Genomic DNA, 24775 nt, shown 5'->3' on the forward strand with positions numbered 1-24775 from the left:
TCATTCAAAGAGTACTGAGAGCTTATTAAGAACTGTTCTAGGTATCCGGGCACTGATTATAGATCAGTAAATGAGCAAACACCCCTACTCCTAAGGAAATTAAGGTCCAGCAGCTGATATTTTCTAAATACTTGTTCAGTGGCCATCCTGCCGTCACTTGAACACACTCCTGGGAAATTGCCAAACCCATTTCCAGCTCCCTACAACTTTTACTATGCTTCCTCGAAAATGTTTTGGTAAATATCATTTTATCCATTTCATTACATTTTCAGTGGTGGCATAGAGTCCCTTCAAGATTAGTTTTCTTGGATGCTATCCAACTAGTATTCCCCTTAATCCAATTCTGATTTCAAAGAATCATTAAAATGTGGCAAACAGGGGGAATGATTAAGTGTTAGATGTAAATTTTTTGAATAACACAATAGTTACTTAAGGGGGGTACTTTAGTGGACGTTTTATTAGATTAGCAGGAGTTTTGGATCTTTGTGTGTATATGGGGGTGGGGAGATGAGAGGAAAAGTAGGTGAGTAGTAGAGGTTGTTAAAAGAGGAAAAAGGAAGAAATAAAAGCCCATATTCTCAAAACCAACAATTTAAGAAACTCTAGTATTTTAGTAGCTTTCTCCATGTACAACCTGGAAATGTACATTAACAGGAAACTTTCTACCCACCCCTGCCTCCGCCTTTCCCATCCTTGGGTCTGCTGAGATCTGTCGGTGGGTAGAAGACATTGTCATTGTTTATAATGTTCATAAGCCTGCCTGAATGTGAATGACATATATTTAGAAATCAAAATAAAGTTTTGGGAAGATCTTCAATTTAATGGAAACTAGTCTAGTCATTTGGGAACCACAAGAGCTTTTTAGGGAAAATGTGCCTCTGCCAGCTGGAGGAAGTGTGGGTGTACCGGGGTCCCGGTGACACCTTGTGATGTCAGTCACCTCCAGCCTGAGGTTGATTGGCTATGAAGAGCTGCAGCAGAGTTTAAATTCCTGCACAATCAGAGAAGTGTCCAGGATATCAACACAAGAGTGGCTTCATTATGCATAGATTTCCTCTGTGAGAACGTCAACCTGATTTTTGAGACTTTTTGAAAAAATTCTTTGTGAACTACAGAGGGTAAGTCATTTTCATCATTTAATTTTTTAAAATGACTTTTGCTGGTTGTTTGGAAAATATTAAATGTGTATACATGTTTGAGGCATTATACCATGTAGGGAGAGATGGGAGAGCTGCGCTTTGGGTAAAAACAGTTTCTATTTTCGTGCCTGTTGTTTATGCCACAGTAAATAATGATATTAAAATGACACGTTAACTCAATAGAGCCAGGTGTTTTTCTTGGTAATGCTTTAATTAGATCTCTGCATGACACTTCTAAAAGGGAAAGTTTATAGAACAGGAGGCAGATGGAAGGTCATTTTGAAATTTAGTTTTAATTAGCAAAACATATAAAACTTTTACAATGTGTTTCATGAATATGGGAATATTTGCAGCCTACAAGGTTGTGAAAAAAAAAAGCTAAACTCATTGAATGGCAGGACTTTCAAAAGAATTTTTTTAAAATTAAAAATGTAGTGTTATTCATCTAGAGAGCATCTAGTAACATTTATTATGAACTGCGTAAGTAACTAAAAGATGATTAAACTACTGAAATAACCGAGGGTGTGATAATTATGTTTTTTATCATGTTAGCATGATGCCTTGAATACAGTTAGAATTCAATAAATGTTGAATATAATTGTATTTTAAAATATTGCATTTTAAAACATATATTTTAAAATGTCCATATGTATTTTTATTTACTGTATTCAGTGCACTTCTTCATCTGTATGACATTTAGAAGAGTCCATGTGTTTTAGCAACTTGTCTTCCTTAAGAGCGGTAACTTGTGGTTAACCATACTTTCTGTTTAACTGAGGCTTGACTATCCTATTTTAACCTTGTTGTTCAAAAACGTGAACAAACTATTTTCTAAAGGGTATTAGTCCACTTATCTTCCTGAAAATGGTGACGTAAAACAACGTGCCTCAGATGCTTAGAGGCCTTCCAAATCTATATTTAATTTGGGGGCACCTCAGAGTTATTTTCCTGTGGTTAAAAGTATATAATATTGAATTCATCGTAATTGATCTTAAGACACATACAATAGGAAAAATTGGAATTTTTTTTTTTTGGTTTGTTTATTTCTCTGGATTCCTGGGTAGAGTTCATATCCTGGCCAAGTTTGATTCTATTTTCAAAGAGTAATAAGAAAACAAATTCTAGCAGGTTCTAGTTGGTTGGATTCTGGTTAATTTTATTTTTATAAAACCAGCTTATTTTATTATTATCGTTTATTATTATTAAAGTTTCCTGTTAATGCACATTTAAAGGTTGTACATGGAGAAAGCTACTAAAATATTAGAGTTTCTTAAATTGTTGGTTTTGAGAATATGGGCTAGAAAAGTGCCTAACACATTGCATGTTCATAAATATTTACTGACTGCTAATGAATGAATGTATTGTTCAGTTGTGTTCTTGAAGATAACAATACTAAGACAAATAAAGCAAATTAGTATGATGAATTGTTTTCCAAAAGAGGAAAGAGTCTATGACTTTTCAAACGTTTATTTTCTTCTTTTGGCCTATTTCCTTCATTTTGGTTTACATAAAAGAAGATACATATTTTACAAATGTATCTTAACCTTGAGAAAATTCTAGAAGAAATTTCCTTACTTAAGAGCCGGAAGAAATACACCTGAAATCTTGACTTCAGTTTCCCTCTCCACATCCTAAACATTTGGCTCTTTTCAACTCTATGAAAATAATTCACAAAGGCAGAAATTCTCTAATACACCGCCTTCCAAATGGATGGAACTCAAGTTGTTGATTTCCTTTTGTTACATCATCTCACTGTAGAATGACGCATGTGGAATGTAGAAATAACATTAACCAATCACTGAAGAAGAACTCAAAGTTCTGGACTTTTAATTGCAGGCTTGTAGCTGTGGTTCACATTTATTATTCAGAAAACGGCTACTGCCTATCTGCTTCTACTCTTTTTCGAATAGTAGTCAAAATGTTTATAAAAGTTTGGAGCTCTTGTTTGGAAATGCACTTCACAAAATTATAATTATTTTTATCAAAAATGCCAAACGCAAACCTAATATGGGGTTTAAGATCTGACTTTCTTTAATGCTTAAGGTCGGACTATATTTTTTGGGTGGCAACATCAGCTCTCTCAGAACTCTAGAGTGTCTTTTATTTTAGTTTACTGGACTTGCATCTGGGAAATTATTGCTTTAGGTCAGGGTGCTAACTAGTATTTCTAGAATCCTGAGCAAGTTAGGGCATCTTTCTTGTGTTTTAGACTCTTCCATCTCTAAAGAAACTTGAGCACTAGGCGCATGCACTTCTCTGTGAGAAAACACAACATTCATTGGTTTAGAATAAATGCACAATGGCATCCCCAATTTTCTAATTATTTAGATGAGAGAAGCTAAAGAAAATACAAGAGAATTCAATAGTCATTGACCTTCTGTCAAGGCTCTAATATTTGCTAGTTTTCAAAGAATCATGTAATTATAACCCTATTCAAATTTCACTTTGAAAATTAAAATGATGAGGTAATTTTCATTTGATCTGTGAAGCTGAAACCATTGAAAGGGTTATTTTGAGAATATCATATTTGAGAAAATTTTGCTTTCCTGAAGAAATAAACCTAACAAATTTAAAAAAAATTTTGATTGTAGGATCTAAAGAGAAGTAACATCTATTAAATTAAGCTTGATTTTGGTGTAGTTAAGCATTTTCATGTTTTTCTCTGTTGATATTAATTGAAGGATTTTTAAAAGAAATTCAGATAGTATCAAACATAAGGACTGATATACACTATTCTGAATTAGAATAAAGAAAGTAGCACAAATTAAGAATAACTATACTGAGGAGAGATAATGCCCATAATATACATGAGAGGTTGTTTGACCATTTGAGTTGTGTGAAAGTAGAAATGAGAAGCCTGTTCAGGCTCCTTGTCTTAGGATTGCTATTATTTTCTTGAATACCTTAAAAATAAGATTAAATGACTTCTTGAGTCCAATGTTTCAGGCAATATTCAGCATATTCAGGCATTTTTGAGTGCTATATATATATATATATTTTTTTTTTTTTTTGAGATAGGGTCTTGCTCTGTCACCCAAACTGGAGTGGAGTGGCACAATCATGGCTCAGTGCAGCTTCAACCTCCCTGGCTCAAAGAATTCTCCCCACTCAGCCTCCTGAGTAGCTGGGACTACAGGCACATGCCACCATGCCTGGCTACTTATGATATTTTTATTTCTTAGATCAAGTGTTAAAATCTCTTGTGGAACTTTAAAAACAAACCTATTCCTGTGCCCACCCAAGTGAATGGATTTATTGCCCTGGGATGGGATTTGTGCATTGGCATTTTTAAAACCCTTCCCAGTTGATAGTAATATACATTTAGGGTTGAGAATCTTTGGCTTTTAACTCCTATCATTAGTTTAGGGGCCAAGGGAAAACTTCCCCCTCACCCTCTGAAGGTTCGCTGAAAACCAACTGACAAAAGATAGATTAATAGGAGAAAAGGAATACAAATTTATTTTTATGTGATACAGGAGCCTTCAGAATGAAGACCTAAAGATACAGGAGAAACTGTCCATCTGTATGCTTATGTCCAACAAAACATGGGCAGCCATGGAGAAATATGACTGGACAAAAAGGTTTTGACCTTATACTAGTAGACCAAGTGGGGTGGCCCAGCAAGGCCTGTCCAGATTCTTCTTGGCCTCTCCGTGCAGCATTTCTTCCTTCTTGATATGGGACAAGACCTTCTCTGGAATGGGAGTCTTATGACCTACAATTAAACTAGGTGGGTCCGAGAATTTCTTTACGGCCAGTTGTTACACAGAAAGACAGGGGGACTTAGGGTAATATTTTTAGGTTTTATTGCTGGCTTTGGGGAAAAGAGGTTCTGGTTTTTATAACCTGCCTTTGGGAAGAGGCATTCTAGTTTCTATGGTTAGTCTCAGGGGAGAATGAGGGGCCAGAGATAGGAGGGCAGGGGAAGGTCAGAGAGAAGCTTTTGCTTCTGAGGCCTTCATTATGGAGTATTGTTTTCTGAGTTCCTATACTAGTAAACGATTGCAAATCAAAGAAAATGACTGAGGTGAGTCTCAATTATTTTTGGAGACTTATCTCGCCAAAATTGAGGATGCACCTGGGAAAAAGGAACACAAAACCACCAGAAACATCTATGGTCCATGTTTCTTTACAAAGAGAGTCTGGGGACTTCAGTATTATAAAGGGGAAAGAGCAGGCAATAGGAGAAAGGAAGGATAGATAAAAAAGGCAAGTGGTTGCATTCCTTTGAGTCTTAGTTTAGTGCTCACTGAACCCACATTTTATATGTGAAAGGAGAGGGTAGAGGAATAGTCAATTATGCATTTGTCTCATGCTCAGTGAATCTGCATTTCTACATAAGATAAAATAAACATAGACTAGCGGAAGCTGTCAGACATGCATCTGTCTCAGGTGAGAAGAGGAATGACTTTTAGTTCTGTCCTTTGTCCTGAACTTATGAAGGTAAGCTGTTAATTTACATTGTAAGGGTGAAATTCAACCAGACTGTTTTAGGGTAAAGATCTCAGGGCCCAGAGGAATTTCCCTGTGAGAAAATTGTGAGGGAGATACGTAGCCTTTTATCCTTGTAGCTATCTTTTTAAGAACAAAATGGGAGGCAGGTTTGAGTGACCCAGTTCCTAGGTGGACTTTCCCTTTGACTTAGTGAGTTTGGGGTCCCAAGATTTTATTTTCCTTTCACAGTATACATTTAACATTTAAAGAAATGAAACAAATCAACAAACGTGAAATAAACTTGCAAGATTATTTGTGAAATGTATGGAAGTTCACCAGACAAGTATGCTAGGGCACTTACCAGGGCTTACTAGTGCAGGGTAAATTGCGTTCCTTAAACCATTTCAATAAATTTTTACTTTAGCATCTAGTACATCTATTTTTAAATACAAAACAAAGTGTTTTCCAAAGCAACAGTTCTTGAAGTGTGAAATGAAGTTACCCTCCAGAAAAATAGTTTGATTTGGCATGTTTGTCTCAGCATGATTTACAAGTGTATCCCAAACCTCTAATCTTCCCCAAATCCTTCAGTACTGTGAATGACAGCAAAAATAATTTAGCATAATCATGTATAATGTATGACTAAACATGTCACAGTAGATATTAAGAGCCTTCTGAATTTGTAATATGAAGCCTACTCTAGCGCATCTCTTGCAGGTCACAAAAAAAGCAAAAACAATCTATTTTGTGTAGACATTATTATGCAGTCATAAATGTGACTTAGAAACCATTGTGTGTGTGTGTGTGTGCGTGTGTGTGAAAACAAATGCCCACCACCTATCGCTGGTGTCATTAAGTGTAGTTTTTTAGGGAGAATACATTTGCTAGGGTGCTCTGCCATACCAAGCTGCATAATTATTGTAAAAGGGAATGGACAGAAATTTCTGTATTCCTCTTTCTTTACTTTTTCTTCAATTTATCATACTTTATGTGTTAGTGTTTGTACATCTCCTCATTGAAACATTTTCAATTTATTTCTTAGGAGTGAGGTTTTTAAAAACCACTTTGTTGAGTTATAAGCTATATACCACATACTTCACTAATTTGAAGTGTATAGCTCAGTGGTTTTCAGTATATTCACAGAGTTGTGCAAACTTCGCTACAATACATGGAACAGTTTCATCACCTCTGAAAGAAATCCTGTACCCATTAACTGTCACCCCTCAACCTCCCATCTGCACAAGCTCTGGGCAACCACTAGTCGACTTTTTGTCTCTATAGATATGCCTATTCTGGACATTTCATGTAAATAGAATCATTCCAATGTGCCTTTTTGTCTGGCTTCTTTCACTTAGCATAGTGTTCTCAAGCTTCCTCTACTCTGCAGCACATGTCAGTACTTCATTCCTCTTCATGGTTGAACAATACTCTGTTCTATAGATACAGTAAATTTTATTTATCCATTCATCAGCTCATGGACATTTGGATGAATTTTTAGTAGGAAGAAACTCTTAAAAAGTTGAAGCTACTTTATTTCTTTAACATGGAGAGAAACATCTATGTCCTTCATTCCAGGTAGAGGTATCACACCCAACTATGAAGATCAGCATCCTGCTCATGTTCCTTTGGGGATTATCCTGTGCTCTCCCAGTAAGTATTAGGGTAGGGATATATGAAAAAACCCTTTCATACTTAAAACTCCACAATTTTCATTGGCTATGAACCAAGATGGCTGTGTATGTTCCAGTCCAGTAAAAATAGTAGTTTCTTAGCATGCTGTTTTCTTAAGAAATATCATTCAAGTTGTTTTTTATTCTGTTCAGTTGCCATTCATATAGATATCATTCATATTTTTCTTTCCTATAAGCAGTGTTTCTTAAAGTGTCATCCTGGAACCACCAGCATCAGCATCAACTAGGACCTTGTTAGAAATCCAAATTCTTGGACCCTACCTCAGAGCTGCTAAACCAGACTCTTTAGGGATAGGCAACAGAAATCAGTGTTTTAACAAGGCCTCCAGGTGATTCTGATGCCTGAAATTTGACTATCCATACTCCTATGTATGAAAAGTGTTAATAACTATTGCTTCAGAAATTTCTCTTTGGATTTACCATGTGTACTAAATTTTCTAGGTAGCCAGGTATCAAAATAATGAATCTGAGAGTTCTGAAGAATGGAAGGTGAGTAGAAATATGACTTTTTGAAATATTTTAATTTTAATTTATTATGAGTATAACCAAATTGACTTCATTGCAAATGTTGAAACTGCTAATGACTTCATGAGCATATTAATAAGCTAAGCTATAGAGTTCATAGAAGAAAATAATGCTGTGATTCCAACTTAGTAGTATACTCTGGCAAGGAAGCATATTTTCTGTTAGCTTTCTTCTTATAATGGATGTGTATAATAGTACCAGGGGATGCATGGCAATGAACCAAGAGTTTTCAGGAGAGATTATGACTTGAAATCTGTTTTAACAAGAGTTATCTGGTGGGCAAGAGGTCAAGTCCTGGCAGGTGAGAAAAGAAAGAAGAATGGGAGGACACTAGAGTCTCTGGAATGAGAGCTATTGTTGCTAGCATGTTATTATATTGAGAGTTACTAACTCTCAATAACTCAAGAATCATTGCCAGGCACAGTTCTGAGTCTTTTACATATATTAACTTTCTTAATTTTCACACCTCTGTGAATTAGGCATTATGTTTTCTTCTCACTTTACAGATGAGAAAACTGATCACAGAAAGTAATTCAATTGTCTAGGTTACATGGTTAATTAGTGTTAGAGCCAGACTTTGATATTATGTCACTCTAGCTCCAGAATCCACATTCTTAACCAGTGTGTTATATCCCTCTCAGGAAGGAGCCAGGCCTAAGAGGTCAGAAAATTCTCAAGATTGGCACTAAGGGTTAAAATCTTATGCGAAATCAGAGCATTTTTTTCACTACCGTGTTTCCTACTGGCTTTTACCTATGATAAAGCTTGGCCCCAATGGTTTTTGGTGGTGGCCAGATAATGTCAGCGACCTGAAGTGGGGTCCTGTCCATGCCTGAGTCTGGAATAGACTTTGCAGTATTTATTATGAACTTTCTTCAGAGATATCCATAGGCTGGTTAATTTAAAAGCAGACACTCTAGATCCTCTCTCTCATTTAACCAGAGATGCACAAACATGCCCTGTTCTCAAATCCAGCCTTGGCATGAGAAAAATAACCATGTCTTGCTCCCTTCCACCCATTAATTCCAAATGATAATTGAATGAAGCACAGGCTGCCATTGTGCCTGCTGCAGTGTTGCAGGCCAAAGACAGAGTGATGATAGCTCCTTTCTCTAAGGAGATATCCCCAGTCCAGCACCGCTGAGACGCACGTTGAAAACATGTCAATAGCAGCTCCTCCCTGCTCTACTTTGCGCCTTGGGTGTTCCACACAGGACTTTGCCCTCCTCAAGGGGAAGGGGGAGAAGTGATGAGGAGGGGTACCAGAAGTTGCTAAGGCATTCTTATAGTGCTTATGAGACTAAAGATAGTGAAATAAATCAGAAGTATGACTAGGTAAATTTCTGACTTAGCATTTGTTTTTAATACCAGGGCTTTTACATGACTCAAGAAAGGTTTCATGGCTTTCTCAATTCAGTTTTGTTTACTATTAAATTTTATAAGGTGGATGTTGTCAAATGGATTTTTTCTTTAGTTTATATCATGTTGAATAAATAGTTTTCGAGATACTTCCATAGGCATTAGCTGGTTTCATCCTCATAACTACCTTGTGGGGTAAGCACAGTGGGTGTTAATTTCCTTAATTTATGAATAAGCAACTGGTGGTCAGACATGTGAAGTGAATTGCCCACCTTCACCTAGAGTAACCAACCATCTCGGTTTACCTGGAACTTAGGGGTTTCCTGGAACATATGACTTTCAGTGCTAACACCAAGATGATTGGTTTTCAGAGCTAAAACCAAAACCAGTGAGTTAATTGAGACTTAAATCTGGATTCTGAGTTTCAATGCTGCTTTTCCTATGTTACATTTCCTCTAGGTTGTATGAACAGCCAGGTTCAAAGAAAGCATATTTATTTCTGTAAATGAAATATCAGAAATATAAACATTGTCTAGATCTCTTATACCCCAAGATCTTTTCAAGCCATTAGTCATTTTACTTTCCTTTTTGAACCATTTCATCACAAAATTTCACTATTACTCATGTAAATGTAAGATCTCTACCAAAAAACTAAAAATAATCACCTAAAATTATTGTAAATAATTACAGTAATGAAATCCATCTGTGAGGGAGTAATTTGTTTTCCTTCCTTTCCTTTTTTGCAGGGTCATTTGGCTCAGGCACCAACACCACCCTTGGTAACTATCTCATTTACTTTTGTCATAAACATCTCATGAAGTAACTTTAACACTCTTCCCGTTGCCTTTTACAATCTTGAAAGTAGTAAATCCAGACTGGAAGCAATTGATGTCCATCATGTTTTTTTCTTTCCTAAGGAATTACTAAAAAGAAAAGTAAACATTTTTCCCCTTTCAGGAGAGCAGTGAGTCATCAGAAGGAAGTAAAGTTAGCTCAGAGGAACAGGTAATTAAACAGACCTTACTTAACTTTTCAGGCTACTTAGGAATGGAAGGAAATGATGTTAGATTAAATTACCTGGCAACAGTTCTAAATATAATATTTATAACTATGAGTTATGCTGGCTAAACAGTCCCATAAAATAAGAAGAGAAAAAGGAGTAAGGAGAATTCACATGCAGACAAGCTATTCATCTAATTTTCATCACTGAGGCTAGATTGCTAGCACTGTGGCCCCAAATGTCTCTCCTAGTTAAAAAATAAACACATACACACACACACACACACACTCACAAATGGTCATTGACCATGTCAAACTTACTTATCAACTTAAAATTTTGCTTTTACAACTGGAGCAGTTCAGATCAGGTGAAGAAGTGCCTGGGAACTTCTCTGTGTCAAGGATCCTGCTTGAAGACAGAACAGGACAGCCCTGAGGAAACTTTAAAGAAAAGAACTGCTTCAGTAATGACTTTCTCTTTAAAAATAGTCCCATCTGTGGGACTGGGCTCTGGGAGTGAGAAAGGCAGACTCAGTTTACATCCCTTAAAGCTGGCATTCTTTTTCATTTTTCTAAGACTAAGTGTTGTTACTTTCTTAGCTATGCTATTGTTTTGACCAAACTCAATCCTGTGGGGCTCCAGAGAGTCCAGGAGCCAGATTTCTCCCTAAGACTTTGATCCAGGTTGCATTCTACACTTAGCCAGAGTTGGAAGATGAATTATTAGCCTGTTTATCCCTATTTACTTAAGGTTATCAAAGGAACATTCTAGAAATTTAAAAACATAGGACTGGAGAAATGCTGTTTGCTGGGGACTTCGTGATTTGTTGTCTCAACGGTCTCTAAGCTTTCAAGTTACGGTAGCAATTCCTGCTTGAGAAAGGGTAATGAGGTATGGTGATTCCTGCAGTTCCTGCTTGTGAGTTGGGTTAACGAGGTACGGCAGGTTAAACCCATGCTCAGTTCCACCATACTAGCATAAAACTCCAGTGCTAGGAAGAGAGATCAACAGCGTATACACAAGTACTCCCAATTACAGACTCAGACATTGATCAGTAGAGATGTGTAAAGACAAAACAAAACAAAACAAAAACTAGCAGGTATGCTCTGTTGTAGGGTATAGTAAACAGAGCAGGTATTTTGGGAACATAATGTATGAAGACTTACTGTCCTTCCTTACTGGTACAGAGCATCGAATTGTTTTACTTACAGGGCTCACCTCTCTGACTTCCCACGTAGCACTAAGGTGCCTTGTTGGTCACACTAGTTGGTGTCTTCTAGCTGAATCATCTATGGGCAACTTTCTGGTTGTACTAACGAGGTAGAAACATGGTTTGGGTGAAGTATATGCCTTACTGTAATATTTTATTTTCATTTTAGCTAAAGATTTTATCCTCTTGTCCTAGTACATTTTTCCCTCCAGAAGAAAAAGAATTGGGGTCATTTTAAGATCACTCAATATTTTTAAAAACTCTGTTTTGCACCAAACGCTTTAATGCATGAGCATTATAAACCAACTCTAATTCACAAACAATTACCTAAGAGGTTTTTTTTTTTGTTGTGTTTGTTTGTTTGTTTGAGACGGAGTCTTGCTCTGTCACCAGGCTGGAGTGCAGTGGCTCGATCTCGGCTCACTGCAACCTCTGCCTCCCAGGTTCAAGTGATTCTCCCGCCTCAGCCTCCCAAGTAGCTGGGACTACAGGTGTGTGGCACCACGGCCAGTTAATTTTTGCATTTTTAGTAGAGATGGGGTTTCACCACGTTGGCCAAGATGGTCTCGATCTCTTGACCTCGTGATCCGCCCACCTCAGCCTCCTAAAGTGCTGGGTTACAGGTGTGAGCCACCATGCCCGGCCCAAGAGTTTTTTTTTTTTTTTTTTTTAAAGGGATTATATGTACAGTATGGTTTGAATTTCATAAGTGTGATTTCCAGAAAGCTTTTTGAGAAAATGTTGGCAGCATTGAGTGAAGTGTGCCTATATAAAATGGAACCACTTGAGTTTCAGTTCCTCTTCCTTCCTGTTTAAGCTCTGGTAGAGAGGTTATTGAGTAGTAAAACTGACCATAGATTGAGGAGGGGACGTAGGACGAAGGAAGCAGAAAGACTAGAAAGGCTCTAGATAACTCCTTCTCTATCAGTTCCTGGAATACTGACCATATCTGTTAACCCCAAATTCTAGGCAAATGAAGACCCCAGTGACAGCACTGAGTCAGAGGAGGGCCTGGGCTCTGATGATCATCAATACATTTATAAGCCAGCTGGTGGCTTCTCCAGGAGCACAGGAAAAGAAGGAGACGATAAAGATGATGATGAAGATGACAGTGGAGATGACACCTTTGGCGACGACGACAGTGGCCCAGGGCCTAAAGACAGACAAGAAGGAGGAAACTCCAGACTGGGAAGTGATGAGTACTCTGATGACACCATACAATCCAGTGAAGATGGTGCCCCACAAGGGCAAGACAGTGCCCAAGATATAACCAGTGAGAGCAGGGAACTTGACAATGAGGACCAGGTGGACAGCAGGCCTGAGGGAGGTGACCCCACTCAAGAGAGTGAGAGTGAAGAGCACTGGGTGGGAGGTGGCAGTGATGGGGAGAGCAGCCATGGAGACGGCTTCGAGTTGGACGATGAGGGAATGCAGAGTGATGACCCAGACAGCATCAGGAGAGAAAGGGAAAACTCCAGAATGAACAATGCAGGCATGAAATCAAAAGAATCTGGAGAAAACAGTGAGCAAGCAAACACTCAAGATTCAGGTGAAAGCCAATTGCTGGAGCATCCCAGTAGGAAAATTTTTAGGAAGTCTCACATCTCAGAGGAAGATGACAGAGGCGAGCTTGATGACAACAACACAATGGAAGAAGTCAAGAGTGACTCTACAGAAAACAGCAACTCCAGAGACACTGGCCTCAGCCAACCCAGGAGAGACGGCAAAGGTGACTCTCAAGAAGACAGCAAGGAGAATCTGTCCCAGGAAGAGAGCCAAAATGTAGATGGTCCCAGCAGTGAGTCCAGCCAAGAGGTCAACCTGTCGTCTCAAGAGAACAGCAGTGAGTCTCAGGAAGAGGTGGTGAGTGAGTCCAGGGGAGATAACCCCGACCCCCCAACTAGTCATGTAGAAGACCAGGAAGACAGTGACTCCAGCGAGGAGGACAGCTCGCACACACTCTCCCACTCAAAAAGTGAATCCAGAGAGGAGCAAGCAGACAGCGAATCCAGTGAGAGCCTCAGCTCCTCGGAGGAAAGCCCGGAGTCCCCCGAGGATGAGAACAGCTCTAGCCAGGAGGGCCTCCAGTCTCACAGCACCTCAGCAGAGAGTCAGAGCGAGGAAAGCCATTCTGAGGAAGACGACAGTGACTCTCAAGACAGCAGCAGATCCAAAGAAGACAGTAACTCCACGGAGAGCAAATCAAGCAGTGAGGAAGACGGCCAGTTGAAAAACATTGAGATAGAGAGCCGGAAATTAACAGTTGATGTCTATCACAACAAACCCATTGGGGAACAAGATGACAATGACTGCCAAGACGGCTATTAGCATCAGCTGTCCTAAGAAGCAGCTGTCACATAAAGGAGTCTTAGGGGCTTGAAAGTGTATCATGATAACCATAATTTATTGTGTTTTGATCAAAAGAATAACCAGATGCCATTTTTTTCCTGAAAGGAATTGCTGGACATTACACTTGTTTCTAGGGTGTCATCATTTCATAGAGGTTTAAATACTGTGGAGTGACACCAGAACACATCCAAAGAGGCTAGAAGCAAGAAAGGATCTGCACGATAACTTTGCAGCTGAGATAGTTGCTAACTCATCAACCTAACAAACAAAGCTACTGGGTGTCCATGATGTACCAGGCACTATGTTAGATGTTGAGAATGTAAAGCAGGTTAAGACTTGTTTCTTGCTCCTGAGGAGCGTATAGAAGGATCCACAAAGCTACAGAATTAAAGATGGATATGTATAAGAGAAACAAGAATTGTTACAACCCAGTATGGTGAGTGCCAAGACAGAGCTATGAACACAATATCTGTCTGGGAGCACTGAGAAGGGTGACCAATGCATTGGAGAACGAGGGAGGGCTTCACAGCAGAAGACACTGGAGTTGGAAGGTTGCATAGGGCTTCCTCATTGGAGACTGGGGAATTCTATTCTTGGGATAAATAATAGTAAATTCCATAGGATTAAATACTTAGTTTGCAAAAGCACTTTGAAATTATGGCACAGTGAGTTGTTTTGGATAAGAAAATCTTTTTCTCCCAATTAATTTACCAATTCACCATTTTTTTTTTGTAGAACTCCCATAAACATCACCTTACTGATCACTGGTGATGATAAGAAGGATTGGGTCGGGAAGAGTGGGAGAAAGAAATTCCTCTTTACATAGATACTTTTTAGCTTTATTTTTTCTAAAATCAGTTTGTGTGCAATGCTAGAAAAAAACTGTTCTCTGAGTCCTTTACAGAGAAAAAGTCTGTATATAAGATTCAATTGATTTTTGCCAAATACCATTTGAAATATTACCTCAACATAAAATACTTGTTTTGTAATAAAGATTATAATACCCAGAAGAAATATGTGCTTATTTGTAATCGTGGTGTTGATTATTAGGATGTATTTATGTTAAGCAACTCTTTCTTTAAAGCATTCCCAAATAGTTCATTACCTTCCTCCTATTAAACTGAAAGATTTTCTTAAATTATTTCCTGAAAATTTTATTTGTAATTCAGGTAGCATTTGATAAAAGTACTATGTGTTGCTTATGCTATTTCACTAACTATACCTGTTACAGAACAGGGAGAAAAAATGAAGCAAACTCTCAATTTTTGTTTGAGGCCACACTAAAAGTTTATGATGTTTAGGTTCAACATTCGTTCCTGCTGGTCTCTCAGACTCATTTGTGTAAGCTCTGGAAGCTACAGAGAACCATATTCCTAATATTTTTATTTCTTTGAAAGAAACGACTTCCCCTCAGCACTTCTACTTTACAAATGTGTTTTGACCCACACTTCCACTAGAGTACCTCAGAATTCCCCACAAAATTATTAATAGAATCCAGAAGACTTCCTGGCCGGGTGCAGTGGCTCACACGTGTCATCCTGGCACTTTGGGAGGCCAAGGTGAGCAGATCTCTTGAGGTCAGGAGTTCGAGACCAGCCTGGCCAACATGGTCTCTACTAAAAATACCAAATGAGCCAGGTGTGGTGGCACGCCTCTGTAGTCTCAGGTACTCAGGAGGCTGAGGCACAGGAATCACTTGAACCCGGGAGGCAGAGGTTGTAGTGAGCCAAGATCATGCCATTGCACTCCAGCCTAGTAAACAAGAGTGAGACCTTGTCTCAAAAAAAAAAAAAAAAAAAAAAAGAATCAAGGAGACTTCCTAACTTTCAGTCTCAGCCTTCCCATCCTTCACATTTCTCTGTTCCCTCACAAGGTCAAAGGTGTATTTACTTGGGGAGATTTAAAAACTGTGTGTGTGTGTGTGTGTGTGTGTGTGTGTGTGTGTGTGTGTATTCTGTAATGCTTCCCCTTGAAATTTTAGAGCTTTTAATTTAGTAGGTCTGGAGTGAGACCCAGAATTCTGCATCTCTAAAAGGATTCCAGGAAATTCTGATGGAGCCCATCCAATATCGCTATTTGGGGTCTCCATTTGGATTAATTAATCTGACTCCATTAATCTACAGGTTCCTGCCAACCCATTGCTCCTTCTGAGAAGAACTGCCCCATGCTCAGACCTCCTGGGTGCCTGAGGCACAGGTGGCCAGGTTCTAACCACTCACATGCTCCACCTCACCACAGGGGATTGGAAAGAATGAGCACCTGATGTGAGGGGAGCCTGGCTGGCAGCCTCCAAGGAGGCATGTTGCAAAGGCTCTGCCAGAACGCGGATGATGGGGGCTTGAGGTCTAATCTTATTTTCCTTCTCTGCAGATTCGAATATTTAGGGAAAGAGATGTCAGAAAGCGGTTAGAACAAAAACAGAAGGGAATACACAGAGAGGCAGAAATGGAGAGCGGGCTAAACCCCATTAACGTGGCACACAAAATGGAAAATTATGGAGCTCTTGATGCTGAGGGGCAAAATAATCATCTTCTGGCCTGCAAGTTGGACTTGACTCTTCTATTGCCCCCAGGCCCTCCTGGATTCTGGGATGTTTTGTCTTCTCGAATGCCCTCTGCATGAGAGCACCCACCTTTCTTGAGGCAACTTGAGTGAGCCTTTGTTCCCGGCAACCAAAATGCCTAATGAACAGAGACTTAGAAACTTATGTTATGTTAGCTAGTGTTCCTAGGTTCTATAACCCAGTGGTCCCCAGACTTTTTGCCGTCAGGGACTGGTTTCATGGAAGACAATTTTTCCAGGGATGGGGGGTGAGGGGGATGGTTTCAGGGTTATTCAAGTGCATTACATTTATAGTGCACTTATTTTCTATTATTATTACATTGGAATATATAATGAAATAATTATACAACTCACCATAGTGTATAATCAGCCCCGAGCTTGTTGTCCTGTAACTAGATGTTTCCATCGGGGGGTGATGGGAGACAGTGACAGATCATCAGGCATATACACAGTTCACAATAGGGTTCCCACTCCTATGAGAATCTAATGCCACTGCTGATCCGACAGGAGGTAGAGATCAGGCAGTAATATGAACAGTGGGGAGCAGCTGTAAATACAGATGAAGCTTCGCTTGCTCGTCTGCCTCTCACCTTTTGTTGTTGTGGCTTGGTTCCTAACCAGGGTATGAGGAGCCCTGTTATAACCCCTTTATCCAGATAATTCACAGGACTTTTAGAAGAAAGAACAGTGATAAGAATTTCAGCTATGTTCATGGTAGAACGCCCCACTGGGGCAGATGTAGGAGGGTTTTCCTTTAAGTTCCCATTGACTCATTTCGCGTGCTTGCTATAGGCATTGTTGTATCTCGCAGTTGGAAGCGGTAGAGACACATTATTCAAAGGAAAGGTGGCTGGACTTGATCTTTGGCTTTCAAGGTATAGGAGTTTCCTCGTGGAGTTCCTCTTGAAGTCTGTAGTAAATGAGTCCACTTGGGAATCCAAATTACAATTAGCAAATAATTTTAAATTTATAATGGGGAAGAGTAAGAATGAAAAGCCTGTATGGTGAGCATAAATGGGAACAGAGGGAGCTATGCAATGTGAATGCTTAACAGCGTTGGGCTAAAATAAGACGGTGCATCTACGATGCTCCCTGGAAACCTCACAGTAGGAACTGAAACATTCTCTCTCCCTGAAAAGTGCTGTAAAGTGCCATGATTAACTTTTGCCTCAGTGGTTCTTGTTTTTCTAAGCTTGTGAGGGCTGATCCACTCTTCATTAAATTGCCCATTCTTTATTTAAAAAAAAATCGTTAAACTGAAAAGTAATAACTGTACATATTTGTGGGGAACATAGCTATATTTTGATACATACAATGTATAGTGATCAGATCAGGGTAAATAGGATATCCATCACCTCAAGCATTTATTATGTTTTTGTGTTGGGAATGTTTAATATCCTCCTTCCAGCTATTTGAAACCATATATATATATATATATATATATATATATACACACACACACACACACACACACTTTTTTATATATTATGTATATATTTTGTATAATATGTGTATATATATATACATACATTCTTTTTCATCAGACAACCAATTTCTTTTTTTAAAAGATAACTTTTATTTTAAGTTCAGGGGCACATGTGCCGGTTTGTTACACAGGTAAACTTATGTCATGGGGGTGTGTTGTAAAGATTATTTCATTACTCAGGTATTAAGCCTAGGACCTTTTCCTCAGGTATTAAGCCTAGTTATTTTTCCTGATCCTCTCCCTCCTCCCACCTTCTACCCTCTGATAGGCCCCAGTGTGTGTTGTTCCCCTTTATGTGCCCATGTGTTCTCATCATTTAGCTCCCACTGATAAGTGAGAACATGCAATATTTGGTTTTCTGTTCCTGCATTAGTGAAACTGTATATTATTGTTAAATATAGTTATCCTAAAGTGCTATAGAACACTAGAATTTACTGCTTCTATCTAGCTGTAATTTTGTACCCCTTAACAACTCTCTATCTTCCTCCTACCCTTCCCCGCAGCTAGTATCCTCTGTTCTACTTTTCACTTCTATGAGATCAACTACTTTTAGCTTCCACACATGAGTAAGAACATGTGGTGCTTAGCTTTCTGTTCCTGGCTTCTTTCACTTAACGTAATGTCCTCCAGTTCCATCCCTGTTGCTGTTAATGACAGGATTCCATTCTTTTTATGGCTGAATAGTATTCCATTGTGTATATATACCACATTTGCTTTATCCATTCATCTGTTGTTGGACACCTAGGTTGATGCCATATCTTGGCTATTGTGAATAGTGCTACAATAAACATGGGGATACAGATGTCTCTTCAATATACTGATTTCCTTTCCTTTGGATGAATTCTCAGTAGTGAGATTGGTGGATCACATGTTGGTTCTATTTGTAGGTTGTTGAGGAACCTCGATATTGTTCTCCATGGTGGCTATACTAGCTTACATGCCCACCAATATTGCCATTCTTTGTTTAAGTAAAGTAGTACAGTCAAATTGCTTTCTGTGGAGTCTGGCTGGCCTCGGAGCCATTCTATCTTGTCTACACGATTTTACATATCTATATAGCTCTTAAAATTTACTTTCTAAATGGCAGTCTTATTTTACTCATCCTAATTCTCTGGTGAGGTGGGCACTTCCTTGTGGCTCCCAAATAAATACAAATTGATGGTTTCCAACGGAGACAATTTGCTCATTAACATCCATTATTTCAATAAAGCACACATGTTACGATCCAGGCATTAGGCATAAACAAGTTTGATCTAAGGAAGTGAATGAGAAAACAGGGGAGAAGCACATTCCCAGCAGAGGGAACACCAAAGTAAATGTACAGAATTGTTTATGGCAAGTTAAGATGTGATTTAAAAATATCTGGAGTCACTGATGCATGGAAAAAGAGAAAAAGGAAGGGAAAATGGTAAGAGAAGAGATTGGAAAGTGAGCTGGGATCCAAGGGGAAGATCTCTGAATAACAGACTAAGGAGAGTAGTCTTCAGTTTTCTTGAGAGCTTTCCCAGCACTAGGTTTTCATACATGATATATTATACATAGCACAAATGTTTTTGAGATGGATATTATAAACTCTCTCCCACTTAAAAATAGACGTAAAAAATAAAGAAGAGCAAATGAAGCATAAGAAAGCTAAGTTAATTACTCTAGTTCAAAATCCAAGAAATGGCAGGGCCTAGATTTCATTTCAGTTCAATGATAAGGCACTGAAAGTTTTAAGCAGTGGAATAACATCATGAATATGACCTTATCTACTCAAAATAAAATAGGCAAGGGAAATACTATATTCTCTGTTTGATCTCAACACTTAAAGAACTCAAGAGCCTCTCAGTCACTTCCTAATGGCTTGTTTTCCTAGATCTGTTATTTTGAGAGAACCACATTTAGTAGAGTTCATTCTTACTCTCCCATAGTTTCCTCATGAAGATATAGATCAGAGTGATAAAGATTACTATTTAAACTTTTGAAAAACAAAACAAAAAACCGCAGTGGTGATTTTGGAGAAACTCTAGAAATATTGATTTCCAAAAATGGAAGATTATACTGAAGTCTTTAACAAACATGGTTTAGTGCACAGCAGAACTCATTCAGCCTGGAAGCTGCAGATATTGCCACAAAGCACTAGACACTGTGGCTTGTACTGCTGATCCCACTGGCAATAACTCTAGATGCTGCCAATAACATTGGAACTACTGATGCCCCTAATCTCCAGCTGTCACTGCTGCCAGAGACCTTTCTCCATAGGCCCTGGTTTGTTGCATCACAAGTTCTTAATTCTCCATTTGAAGAAGAGCCTATACCAAGTGCCCATGCACTAGTTACAAGTTAATTTAGAAAGATAGCATCTTGCATTTTTGGCGTCTATATCACAAGGTATATTTTGTCTCATGTGCAAACATATAAAGGGATAATGTATGCATCATATGTAAAAAAAAGGTTCTGATGAGAGTGAGCAAAAAGATTAAAAATGTTCCACTGATGAAGTGAAGAAACATGTCCATGCCAGAAGGAGGAGCAGCATTTAATGAGTGGGAATGGCTAAGTCAACTTCCATGGGGGGGAGGTGTGATCTGTGTTGAGGAAGATGGGAGGCATAACACTCATCCCAAGGGGAGTGTGTAAAATACCAAGAGATTCTCACAGAGAATAGAGAAGCCTTGAAATGCAAGGGAACTGACATTTATTGCATCGGCACTATGCCCCAGGTCCTGTGCTAGATGTCTCACCTTAGGCCAGTGCTCCGGGAATTTCACTGATGGGTCCCGGAGACACAGATTCATGATTTTTATGTATACTTTTCCAGGCTGCTGTGAAAAATGGGAGGATATCCTTTTATATATAGTTAAGGCATTCTAAAATTGAGCTTCATAGGGAGAGGTTTCCCTAACCCCCCTAAAATTATTGATCTATGTAAATAGAGAATCCATGATTTTCATGAGATTTTCAAAGGAGTCCATGAACGTGCTGCTGGAATCCATTCAACTGAATAAAGGAATGACATTTACAATCATAAGACCTTGTTCTGTTAAATTTTTGTCTTCTTGAAAAACCCAAGTCGATGCTGATCTTAAAGAGTTAGAAGTATACTGTGATCCATATTTCATGTGTCACTTACTAGGGTTAGTAGATAAAGCCATGTATAAAGGAAAATAGTGTATCATAAAATATCTTTTTGATCAAATAAACCAAAATTTAAGCTTCTGAAGAGTTAAAAAGCATAATGAAAACATCCTCAAAATAAAATTATAAATAATATCATTTATTTATATTCCAAGTATATTTAGATTATGAGTTTTATGAAGATGTTGTTGAGACTGACAATTTCCACAATATCTATTCTCTTCTTCTTTGTATTAGAAATAGAAACCTTTGGTTTTCAGTTAGGTATATGACTGCCTAGATGGAAATTCCAATTTCCTAGCCTTCCTTGTATCAAGGAATACAAATATGGCTAAGTCCTGGCCAGTGAAATGTGAGCAGAAGTGATGTGTTATGCCTTCTTCCTTTTCTCTCTTCCCATTGACTGGAAATTGGCAACTATTGAAATAACCTTTTTGTACCAAAAGATATTTTTCTTCTTGGTTGTTTCATGAGGGAGAAACAAAATTCAACATTATTTGATGCACTGTATTTTAGGATCTCCTTATTACAGAAGCTTAATGTATATCCTTACTAATATCTATGTAGTATACAAAAAATACACAAAAGAATCAGTTAAAATGAATAAAATATTTAGTCTTGGCAAATCTGGGTAATGGATGCCCCAGCATATAAACTATTCCATGGGAATAAATTGAAGTTACACCATTTTAAGAACTTGTTAGATTACCTTTAAAAGGTAGAAAGATCTTAAATTAACAACCTAACACTGCACCTCAAGAAACTAGAAAAACAAGAGCAATCCAAACCTCAAGCTAGCAGAAGGAAATAAATAACAAAAATCAGAGTATAACAAAATGAAATTGAGAAAAAAAAAGTTATATAAAGGATCAACAAAACAAAAAGTTGGTTCTTTGAAAGAGTAAAAAAATTGACAGACCACTAGCTAGATTAACCAAGAAAAAATGAGATTCAAATAAGCACAATCAGAAATCAGAAAGGTGACATTACAACTGATAAAATAGAAATACAAACGATTGTCAGAGACTATTGTAACATACACCTTTATGTGCACAAACTGGAAAACCCAGAGGAAATGGATAAATTCCTGAAAACATACAATACCCCAAGATTGAACAAGGAAGAATTAGAAGTCCTGAATAAACCAATAATGAGTAATGAAATTGAACCAGTAATAAAAAATGTTCCAACAAGCCTAGGACCAGATGTACTCACCACCAAATTTTACCAGATATATAAAAAAGACCTGGTATGAGTCTTACTGAAATTGTTCCAAAAAGTCAAGGAGGAGGAATTTCTCCCTCATTCTATGAAACCAGCATCACCCTAATACCAAATCAGGCAAGGACACAACAGAAAAGGAAAACTGCAGATCAATATCCCTGATGAACATAGATGTAAAAATCCTCAAAAAAATACTAGCAAACCAAAGTCAACACCACATCAAAAAGAAAATTCATCACAATTGGAATGCAAGGATGGTTCAATATCTGCAAATCAATAAATCTGATTTACCACATAAAAGTAAATAAAAACACAAACCATATGATCAACTCAATAGCTGCTGAAAAAAAAAGACATTTTATAAAACCCAACATCCTTTTATGATAAAAACCCTCAACAAACTAGCATCAAAAAAAAACATACCTCAAAAGAATAGGAGCCATAGAGCCATATATGACAAAATCACATCCAACATCATACTGAATGGGAAAAAGTTGAAAGCATTCCCTCTAAGAACTGGAATACAACAAGGATGTCCACTCTCACAACTCCTTTTAAACACAGTACTAGAAGTACTAGCCAGAGCATAAAATCAGGTAAGAGAAAGAAATGAAAAATATGCATATTGGAAAAGAGGTAGTAAAATTATCTCTGTTTACTGATGACATATCATATACCTAGAAAACCCTCAAAACTCCTCCAAATGACTCTGAGACTTGAGCAACTTCAGTAAAGTTTCAGGATACAAAATCAACATACAAAAACCAGTAATATTTTTATACCAATAATATTCAAGCTGAGAACCAATCAAAAACCCGATCCCATTTACAATAGCTACAAAAAATTAAAAGACCTAGGAATACATTTAACCAAGGCAGTGAAAGATCTCTATAAATGCAACTACAAAACCTAATGAAAGAAATCACAAATGACACAAACAAATGGAAAAATATCCCATGCTCACTGACGGGAAAAATCAATATTGTTAAAATTGCCATACTAATCAAAGCAATCTGTAAATTCAACACAATACTTATCAAATTACTAAAGTCATTTTTTTTCACAGAATTAGAAAAACAATCCTAAAGTTCATATGGAATCAAAAAAGGCTGACTAGCCAAAGCAATCCTAAGCAAAAAGAACATAGCTGGAGGTATCACTGTATTAGTCCATTTTCATGCTGCTGATAAAGACATACCCAAGACTGGGCAATTTACAAAAGAAAGAGGTTTAACAAACTTACATTTCCACATGGCTGGGAGGCATCACAATCATGATGGAAGGCAAGGAGGAGCAAGTCACATTTTACATGGATGGCAGCAGACAAAGAGAGAGAGCTTGTGCAGGGAAACTCCCCATTATAAAACTGAGACTCCATCTAAAAAAAAAATCAGATTTTATGAGACTTATTCACTATCATGAAAACAGCATGGGAAAGAACTACCCCCATGATTCAGTTACCTCTCATTGGGTCCCTCACATAACATTTAGGAATTCAAGAAGAGATTTGAGTATAGGGACACAGCCAAACTGTATCATTTTAACCCTGGTGCCTCCAAAATCTCATGTTTTCACATTTCAAAACCAATCATGCCTTCCCAACAGTCCCCCAAAGTCTTAACTCATTTCAGCATTAACTCAATAGTCTACAGTCCAAAGCGTCATCCAAGACAAAGCAAATCCCTTCTGCCTATGAGCCCATAAAATCAAAAGCAAGTTAGTTACCTCCTTGATACAATTGGGGGTACAGGCATTGGGTAAATATAGCCATTCCAAATGGGAGAAGTTGGCTAAAACAAAGGTGCTACAGGGCTCATGCCAGTCTGAAATCCAGCGGGGCAGTTAAATCTTAGAGCTCCAAATGATCTCCTTTGACTCCATGTCTCACATCCTGGTCATGCTGATGCAGGAAGTGGGCTCCCACAGCCTTGGACAGTTCTGCCTTGTGGGTTTGCAGGGTAGAGCCTCTCTCCCAGCTGCTTTCACTGGCTGACATTGTGTCTGCAGCTTTTCCAGGCACATGGTGCAAGCTGTCAGTGGATCTACCATTCTGGGGCCTGGAGAACAGTGGCCCCCTTCTCACAGCTCCACTGAACTGTGCCCCAGTAGGGACTCTGTGTGGGGGCTCCAAACCCACATTTCCCTTCCACACTACTTTAGCAGAGGTTCTCCATGGGGGCCCCACCCCTGCAGCAAACTTCTGCCTGGGCATCCAGGAATTTATGTACATCCTTTAAAATCTACACAGAGGTTCCCAAACCTCAATTCTTGACTTCTGTGAAGTAACAACCCAAGCTGTACCTTGGCCCCTTTTAGTCTTGCTGGAGCAGCTGGGATGTAGGGCACCAAGTCTTTAGACTGTACACAGCAGAGGGACCCTGGACCTGGCCCACAAAACCATTTTTTCCTGCTAAACCTCTGGGCCTGTGATGGGAGGGGCTGCTATGAAGAACTCTGAAATGCCCTAGAGACATTTTCCCCATTGCCCTGATGATTAACATTGGGTGCCTCGTTACTCATGTAATTTTCTGCAGCTGGCTTAAATTTCTCCTCAGAAAATGGGATTTTCTTTTCTATCACATTGTCAGGCTGCAAATTTTCTGAACATTTATGCCCTGTTTCCCTTTTAAAACTAAATGCCTTTGGCACCCAAGTCATGTCTTGAATGCTTTGCTA

General features: G+C 38.4%; 1 protein-coding gene across 2 annotated transcripts; it reads left to right on the plus strand.

Annotated features, from left to right (window-relative positions):
• Positions 1 to 1013: 1013 nt before the first annotated feature.
• On the plus strand, positions 1014 to 14717 carry DMP1 (dentin matrix acidic phosphoprotein 1). Of its 2 annotated transcripts, XM_003265878.3 has the most exons (6): positions 1014 to 1118; positions 7149 to 7227; positions 7710 to 7753; positions 9895 to 9927; positions 10106 to 10153; positions 12328 to 14717. In XM_003265878.3, exons 2-6 carry the CDS (start codon positions 7170 to 7172, stop codon positions 13684 to 13686), a joined length of 1542 nt encoding a protein of 513 aa, XP_003265926.1. In that variant the 5' UTR covers positions 1014 to 1118; positions 7149 to 7169; the 3' UTR covers positions 13687 to 14717. The 2 variants fall into 2 exon arrangements, with proteins under 2 accessions (XP_003265926.1, XP_003265927.1); XM_003265879.3 differs by lacking the exon at positions 10106 to 10153.
• The last annotated feature ends 10058 nt before the right edge of the window (positions 14718 to 24775 follow it).

The sequence above is a fragment of the Nomascus leucogenys genome, chromosome 9 (assembly GCF_006542625.1).
Source record: "Nomascus leucogenys isolate Asia chromosome 9, Asia_NLE_v1, whole genome shotgun sequence".
Lineage (NCBI taxonomy): Eukaryota > Metazoa > Chordata > Mammalia > Primates > Hylobatidae > Nomascus > Nomascus leucogenys.